We start from the raw sequence: 9,209 nt of genomic DNA on the forward strand, positions 1-9,209 counted from the left end.
AGACAGGTTAATTAAACAAGTATCAAACGAGGATCCAAATACAGAAAAGTCATCCATGAATATCTCGATAAAGTCCTCAATCATGTCATGAAAAATTGACATCATGCATCGCTGGAAAGTTGCCGGTGCATTACATAGGCCGAATGGCATCCGCTTATATGCAAATGTCCCATAAGGACAAGTAAAAGTGGTTTTCTCCTGATCTTCAGGGTCAATGGGAATTTGCATATAACCGGAATAACCATCCAAAAAACAGTAGAAAGAATGTACAGCCAACCTTTCCAACATTTGATCAATAAATGGGAGTGGGAAGTGGTCTTTACAGGTGGCGTCATTAAGTTTTCTATAATCAATGCAAACACGCCAGTTCTGGTAGGAATTAATTCATTATTTTCATTCTTCACAACAGTGATCCCACCTTTTTCGGAACAACTTGCACGGGACTAACCCACCTACTGTCAGAAATCGGGTAAATAATACCTGCGTCCAGTAGCTTTATCACCTCTTTCTTCACCACCTCTTGCATAGCCGGGTTCAGACGCCTTTGAGGTTGGGTAGATGTCTTGTGATCAGCCTCCATCAGAATTTTGTGCATGCACATGGAGGAGCTGATTCCCTTTATGTCGGCAATGCTCCAACCTATGGCCTTGATATTATCCCTCAAAACACGCAACAGCTTTCCCTCTTCCGTCCCTATCAAAGTAGAAGAAACTATTACTGGCAATTTATCATTATCAAGTAGAAATAGATATTTTAAGTGCGAAGGAAGAGATTTCATCTCAAGGATTGGGGCTTCTTCAGTAGATGATTTTAAAGGTCGTGGGATATGCCCAAGCTCCCCAATCCTCGACTTTACCGTTTTTGAGATCGGTCTGCCTGCTTCTAGATAATGCATGTATTCCTTAATATCCTCATTCTCCAACTTTCCTGGACATGAATTAGTCAAACAAATTTCCAAAGGATCTTCACCTATCAATTCCTGCAAACCACACTCAACAAACTTGTCACTAGCATCAATTCTAAAACAATCAGATGTGTCATGAGGGTATTTGATAGATTGGAAAACGTTAAACACTACACTTTCCTCATTCAACCTCAACACCAACTCACCCTTTTGTACATCTATCAGAGCTTTCCCAGTGGCTAAAAACGGTCTTCCTAAAATAAGAGGAATCTCACGATCCTCTTCCATATCTAACACCACAATGTCCACTGGGAAAATAAACTTGTCAACTTTCACTAAGACATCCTCTACTACTCCCCTAGGGTATTTAATAGATCTATCAGTCAATTGTAGAGAAATTGTAGTCGGCTTCACTTCACCTATTCCTAGCTTCTCAAAACATGAATAAGGCATTAAATTAATGCTTGCACCTAAGTCACATAATTCCTTGCTAAAGAATGAACTTCCAATAGTGCAGGGAATAGAAAAACTACCTGGATCCTTAAGCTTCGGGGGTAATTTATTTTGTAGAATCGCAGAGCATTCCTCCGAAAGCTTAACTGTCTCAAAATCAACTAATTTTCTCTTGTTTGATAAGATCTCTTTAAGAAATTTTGCATACGAGGGCATTTGAGCTAAAGCTTCTGCAAATGGGATATTTATATGCAGCTTTTTGAAAATCTCAAGAAATTTTGAAAATTGAGTATCCAATTGCAGTTGCTTAGCTCTTTGGGGAAAAGGGAGTGCATTAATATCAATATTGGAGTTCGAGTTTACAGACTTACCTTTCTCCCTTGCGTCCTCTGACCTTTTCTTGGATAATTCCTTCTCCTTCACATCGCCTTCAACATCGATCACTTCCTGCTTCATGGGAGACGTCACCGTGGCTGTATTTACACCTTTTGGATTCTTTCCTGTGTCACTAGGTAGTGTACCAGGAGCTCGTGTAGCCATTTGTGTCGCTAATTGCCCTAGTTACCTCTCCACTCTTTGCATCATGGCATCATGGTTTTGCCATCTCATCTCGTTCCCGGCTATGTACTTTGCAAGCATGTCCTCAAGGTTTGACTTGCTATCCTGTGGCTTGAAACCGGGTAGCATAGAGGGCCCAGCGCCTTGAGGAGGTTTAGGTGGTTGCTGAGGAGGCTTTTGCTGTGTAGGATGTTGTGGAGGATTAAAATGTAGTGGCTCAACAGAATTTTCTGACGGTCTCCACCCAAAATTCGGATGATTCCTCCAGCCCAGATTATATGAGAAACTGTATGGATTATATTGCTGACGACCCTGGTTTCCCACATAATTTACTGAATCCCCTTCAAAGCACTGTATTCCCTCACAAGACATATCTGGCATGAATGGCATGTCACTAGATGAACCACCAACCATTTCAGCACTTCCTTGAATCTGATTCACTGACTTGACTGGTATTGACTTCTGTGCTTGTAACTGTGTCATCTGATGTGTCAATTCATCAAGTTTCGCTGTAATTGTTGTCAAAGCATCCATCTCAAGGAATCCGACCTTCTTCTCCCTTCGGTTATCTTGCCAACCCACATTGCTTTCTGCCATATTCGAGATGATTTCAAGGGCTGCGGTTTGCGTTTTCCTGTATAAGCTTCCGTTGGCTGCCACATCGAGCATAGATCTCACAGAAGGATCCACCCCATAATAGAATGTCTCAACCTGCTGGCCTATTGAAAATCTATGTCTCGGGAACATCCTCAACATCTTCTTAAACCTCGCCCATGCCGAATTCAGCGATTCCCCATCTCTCTGTCTAAATGATGTGATTTCGTTTCTCAACTGTGTAATCTTAGTCGGGGGAAAATACTTGTGCATGAAGACCTCAACTAGCCCGTCCCATGTAGTGATAGAACCGGCTAGAAGGTCTCGAAGCCACTCCATAGCTTCTCCTTGCAGTGAGAATGGAAATAGTCTAAGTCGAATGGCGTCAGTACTCACCCCACTGCACTTGATTGTATCACAGATTGACAGAAAGTTCTCCAGATGTGCATTGGGATCTTCAGATGGTGATCCCCCGAATTTAACTTGCAGCTGGATCATTTGGATGATGGCGGGCTTAAGTTCGAATGTATTCGCCTAAATTGTAGGGCGGACGATACTAGAACCATAACCTCCAAATGCTGGCCTATGAAGCTCCATTAGAGTGCGATTATCCTCTTCTCCAGCCATGTCTTCAAATTCTGGTTTACGGTCTAATTCAGATTCTGCTTCAGATTCGGATTCAAGAGCCAAGTTGTTGGTCCTTCGAGCTCTACGGATACTGCGAAGAGTGCTTTCAATCTCAAGATCAAGTGGCACTAGATTCCTGACGTCTTGAGCACGGCTCATATAACACGAGCTAACCCCTGAAATCAAAAATTTAAGTGCACAATTTAAGCTCCAAAAGAGTGTAAAAGTTCTGAAATAAAATTAACTAATTAAAATACTAAAGATTTAAAAATAAATGAAAGATTTAAAACTAAGAATAAAAGCCTAGTCTCAAACAAATAATTTATCGTAATATTAAATAAATAGTCCCCGGCAACGGCGCCAAAAACTTGACCGACGATTTCGGTTGGGATTAATTCTAGCAAGCGGACTAGGTCAAGTTATAGTAATTGGACAGAACGTCCAAGTATCGATGCCATAGAGACTATTATTTAATTACTAAGATTGAATTATTCTATTTAATCTAGGCAAATAATAACGAGCGATTTGATTATTAATTAAACTAAGTAAATTTAAAACTAATTTATGCTAAATTAATGACCAAAATCAAATTTCAGAGAAGCTTGGAACTTGGAGATTTTCAAATTTAAATAAAATGATCGTGAACACACAACGGTAACAAACTCTGATTAAATTCATGCACTGGAATTATTTAACTACAGATTATTCGAAGTCACGATGCAATCCTCCAATTTAATTATAAATCTATTTCTAGAATTTATAATCCTATTTTCATTTAACAGTTCAATTATTTTTAATTGAATTTAATTAAACAAAAACGCATGTATCAACGATAGAATTACAGTTGTCGCCTAAAATCGCACACTGAAACCGAATACTATTTCTAGTCGATTTAACCGTGTGTTGATTAATATTTTTGAAGCTAAATTCAATCTATTCTCTTTCCAGTCAAGATCGAACGACAAACATGCAAATAATTGGCCAGATTAAAAGCACGAAAATTACGCAAACATCAATCAATAACAAGAACTAATTTCATAAATCAAACAACCCAATGAATAAACAAAAATCAACCGTTTATCCCTATCGTGGTCCCGATCACAAGAGGAAATTACTCAATAAATTCAAAACTAAAATCAAATTTAATATTCGAATTCATGTCTGAAAATAAGAAAACGAAAGAGAACAGAAAATCTCAGTGATGGTGCGCGGTTCTTGCGTGAGTAGTGCACGATTTTCTCTCGTTTTTCCCAAAGTCGTCGCCGTCTTCAAAGATGCGAAAGTTCTCCCTTTTCTTCCTCTCCAAGTCGGCTCTCTAAAAAAAATTCAACAACCTTCGTTTTCCTCGGTTTTTCCCCTTTTATTTTTCCTTCCAAATCACGAGCAAATCTTCGCCAAAATCTCGATCTGATATCATGTACACGGACCCCGTTCATACATCAGGGAAAGGGTCCGTGTAGACTCGGCTCAACATTTCTTCCGGACTGCTGGACACGGACCCCGTGTATAGGTCCATCTCAGGGTCCGTGTACATACTAGATTTTTCTTCTTTCGAGGGTAGCAGACACGGACCCCGTGTAGGGGTCCGTCTATAGGTCCGTCCACACACTGTAAATTTAATTCTCGGATGATGAGGGACACGGACCCCGTGCAGGGGTCCGGTGATAGGTCCGTGTAGACTCTGATTTGCTCTTTGTGATTTTTCCTATTTCCTCGGGTAATTCTTGACGTGGCATTGCGACGTTTGACCTCTTTTCCATTTCTTTGGCTTGTATCATCTTTTGGTCAAACCTACAATTTGCCATAATAGTACGAATTAAGCGCAAAAATCGGAATAAAACATGCCAGATAAGCATGAATACGACAAAATAAAGTCCCTAAAATGCTATATAATTTGTGCTTATCAGGCGGCTGCTAGTAGACTTTAGAACCCTAGGTTTGCTTCTTAATTTTTGAAAATTAGGTGTTGCAAAGTTAGTTTTTTAGTCTTTTAAGTTTAGGAATAATTAGGCCCAATAATCTTAAGTAAATTAGCCCCATTAAGATCTATTTAATTGTAAAATAAAAGTTTACAATTTTTTTTTCAAAAATAATAATATTTAGGCCTTTAAAAGTCCTTCGTTTTCCTAAAACCGGCTTGTCGATAAAATCGAGCTCGTCTCGTAAAATAATTTTGACTCCAGCATTTTTAGAAAATTTTAATAATATTTAATCATACTATCAAGACTTAAAACATTTATCGAAAAAATATTTTCATCTTGGTCATCCACAATCTCCTTTCGCTAGCCTGTTATCGAATGTTCGGATAAAATATTTTATTTTATGGAACCAAAAAGAACTAGAAGAAGAGGTTTATATGAAATAACATGAAGGATTCTTCTCTTGTTATGGTGAGCACTTGGTAACCTTAAAAAATCTATATATGGATTGAAACAAGCTTCTCGTCAATGATATTTGAAATTTCACGATGTAATCTCTTCATTCGGATTCGTAGAGAATATCATGGATCAATGTATATATCAGAACGTCAGTGGGAATAAGATTTGTTTCCTTATTCTATATATGAATGATATATTACTTGCAACCAATGACAAGGGTTTGTTATATAAGGTGAAACAATTTCTCTTTAAAAACTTTGATATGAAGGATATGGGCGATGCATCTTATGTCATTGGCATTAAGATATATAGAGACCGAATTAAAGATATTCTAGGTCTGTCTCAAGAAACTTATATCAACAAAGTTTTAGAGAAATATCGGATGGAAGATTGTTCACAAAGTATAGCTCCCATTGTGAAAGGAGATAAGTTCAACTTAAGCAATGCACAAACAATGATCTAGAACGGGAACAAATGGAAAACATTCCTTATGCTTCTGCTGTCGGAAGCTTGATATATGTTCAGGTTTTCACTAGATCTGACATTGCATTTGTTGTTGGGAAGATATCAGAGTAATCCATGTTTTGACAATTGGAAAGATGCAAAGAAAGTGATGAGGTATCTTCAAGGGACCAAAAATTATATGTTTATGTTCAGACGAAATGAAAATTTGCAAGCAATTGGCTACTCTGATTCAGACTACATTGGCTGCATTGATTCAAGAAAATCCACTTCAGGATATATAGATGATGGATCTGTATCTTGGAGAAGTACAAAACAGATATTGGCTGCTACTTCCACTATAGAAGTTGAGTTCGTAGTTTGTTTTGAGGCAACCTCTCATGTTGTATGGTTGAAGAGTTTCATTTCGAGGCTTAGAATTATGGATTCTATATCTAGGCCATTAAGAATATATGGTGACAATTCAGCTGCTGTTTTTATGGCTAAAAATAATAAAAGTGGTAGTCGAAGCAAGCACATCGACATTAAGTATTTAGCCATATGAAAACATGTTAAAAATAATAAATTAATTATCGAGCATATTAGCACTGAATTGATGATTGTGAATCCTTTGACTAAAGGCATACCACCATTAAAATTCAAGGATCATATAGAAAGAATGGACTTGGCTCCTTTATGTAATTTTGTTGTAAGAACAAATTAATGAAACTATGTTGTGATATTTTCTCATATTTATTGTGCACACATTCATTGATTTGAGAAATATCAATAAAGTTGGATCTCGAATAAACATAGGGTTTACTCATTAAGTTATACAGATTTGAGAGATATAATATGAAGGATCGTGTGTGCTAGTGTCTTCGAAGACATTTCGCACACAACAGTCTTCAATGAGCTTCAATAGCTCGTGTTCTAAGAATATTAACACCGATGAATTAAATTGAATTTGGTTTTAAACCAAGCGGAAGAAACTCGAAGTAATCCATCGTAAAGAAAACTGAAATGTTAGAAAATATTTTAACTTATGTAAACTGACTAACCGAAAGAACACAGATTAATTTTTGCATTCTTGTATTTCAGTTATGGTGACAACTGAACACACGAACACTCCAACTGATCAAAACAATTTTAAAATGATAGTTAATCATTTAAGTACACAAGATATGTTTATGGATGTTCGGAGACTTCAACTGCTCCTACATCACCCCTTCTATCTCCACGGGTAGGATCCACTAGAAGATTTTGATTTATACAACACCTTGTACAAACCCAATCAGCTAGGACTTACACTACTGCCTAAACTGAAATCCTAGCTACGACTGAAGGCAGCACCTTTCAGCCAACACTTCTTTAACGTCTATGTGTCAAAGACTCGATACACAAGTTTAACGTTTTTGTGCAAGACTGTATTTGAGTGGTGGTGTGTGTGTGTGTGAGAACTGATCTCTGAAAACTACCAGAAAGTGTTCTCATACACTGAGGGAAATATGCTTCTAATCTAAAGCGGATAACACGTTTAAGTGTTCCCTCGACTGGGCTGAATGCTTCTTTCTTAAGCTGATATAACTTTGAAGCGTGCCCTTTTCTTTTCTCTCTTGTATTGTATATGTTGTTTGAGTCTTCACCGTTCTTCTCTTTATATACGCGGGAAAAGTTGATCGTATAGTGAGACTCATTTATTGTATTCGTTGCATTTAAATCGAATTCTTGTACTTTGTGTCTCATCTTTTTGACTGCCCTTCTGAAGCGTTTGTCTTTAATGCTCTGATGCAACTTCCATTATTGTCCTTTGACTAGATAATGGCTTTGTACCTTCTCGCACAACTGGAATCCACTAGATGTAAGCTTGTCTTGATCCGCAACTGAGAAGTTCTAACTGATGCTTCAGTTTGGTAAGCTTGACTGATCTTCAGTCGGGCTAGCTAAATCAGTTGACTCGTCAGTTGAACTGATTTAACTCCTTCAGTTGAACTGGCTAGCTGGGTTCATCGTTAGTTGGACACGTCATCGACTGGCCAAGATTTTGAGGTCTTCCTGCTGAATCACTTATCAACTAGACTATCAACTGAACTGTTTGTTTGAAGAACCAGTTGGACTGATTTGTTTTCGGCAATCAGTTGGTTCGATCAGTTGGTATCTCCGATAGCTTCAGTTATGGCTTCGTAAACTTGATTAAATCAGTTTAAGTTATCTGTGCACTAAGGTAGATTATTAGTAACACAATTAACAAGTTTTGTTATCATCAAAATCAAGATTGCAACTTGAAAAGTTCCAACATAATACATTTTGCTACATGGAAGATAATAATCGTTTTTAAGATGACCTATCTTCATGATTCATGTATTTTATTTTCTCATATGGTAAATGAGATATATGGGTCAAGTGGGAGAATGTAAGAAAAATGAACCATATCAGAAAGAAGGAAAAAAGTGTAGGAAATGACGACGACCATAGCATACAAATTTGAAAAAACAGTACATGCACCGTTTTGGAACTTTTCAATTTCGTAATCTTGATTTTTATGATAACAAAACTTGTTAATTGTTTTACTAATGATCTACCTTAGTTGTGCAGCATCTAGGATCACTCACGAGATAGTTTACTTCGCAAAACTGAAGACCAAACTGATCGCACAAAATGAATCAGTCTAACTGGCTACGTCATTTGAGCAGTACAGCTGATTGACCAGTTGATAGGTGATTCAGCAGGAAAATCTCAGAAGCCTGGTCAGCCGAAGAAGTGTTCCACTGATGAAGAAACCCAGCTGATCAGTCCAACTGAACGAGTGTGAAATCAGTTCCACTGACGAGTCAACTGATTTCACCAGCCCAACTGAAAGATCGGTTCAAACTGACCAGTTCAAAGTATCAGTTAGAATCTTTCAGCTATAGATGAAGATAAACTCTTTCAAGTGGATTCCAGTTGTGCGAGAAGGTACAAAGTCATTATCCAGTCAAAGGACAATAATGGACGTTGCATCAGAGCATTAAAGACAAAACGCTTCGGAAGGAAAGTCAAAAAGACGAGTCACTAAGTCCAAGAAATCGATTCAAATGCAACAGATACAATAAATGAATCTCACTGTACGATCAGCTTCTTCCGTCTATATAAAGAGAATATCGGTGAAGACTCAAATAAAAAAAGGGGAAAAAAGCACATATACAATACTAGAGAGAAAATGGCACGCTCAGTTGAATATCAGCTTTCAGAAGCACTTAAGCCCGGAGGGAATT

At 37.8% G+C, this 9,209-nt stretch overlaps 2 protein-coding genes across 2 annotated transcripts; one reads left to right on the forward strand and one right to left on the reverse strand.

Moving 5' to 3' along the window:
• Positions 1 to 1,918: 1,918 nt before the first annotated feature.
• On the reverse strand, positions 1,919 to 3,007 carry LOC140830231 (uncharacterized). The gene has a single exon (XM_073193514.1). The coding sequence runs from the start codon at positions 3,005 to 3,007 to the stop codon at positions 1,919 to 1,921; it is 1,089 nt and encodes a 362-aa protein (XP_073049615.1).
• A 2,981-nt stretch (positions 3,008 to 5,988) lies between these two features.
• On the forward strand, positions 5,989 to 6,520 carry LOC140830232 (secreted RxLR effector protein 161-like). The gene is made up of 2 exons (XM_073193515.1): positions 5,989 to 6,086; positions 6,172 to 6,520. Exons 1-2 carry the CDS (start codon positions 5,989 to 5,991, stop codon positions 6,518 to 6,520), a joined length of 447 nt encoding a protein of 148 aa, XP_073049616.1.
• Positions 6,521 to 9,209: the final 2,689 nt, after the last annotated feature.

The sequence above is a fragment of the Primulina eburnea genome, chromosome 4 (genome assembly GCF_022965805.1).
Source record: "Primulina eburnea isolate SZY01 chromosome 4, ASM2296580v1, whole genome shotgun sequence".
Classification (NCBI taxonomy): Eukaryota; Viridiplantae; Streptophyta; class Magnoliopsida; order Lamiales; family Gesneriaceae; genus Primulina; species Primulina eburnea.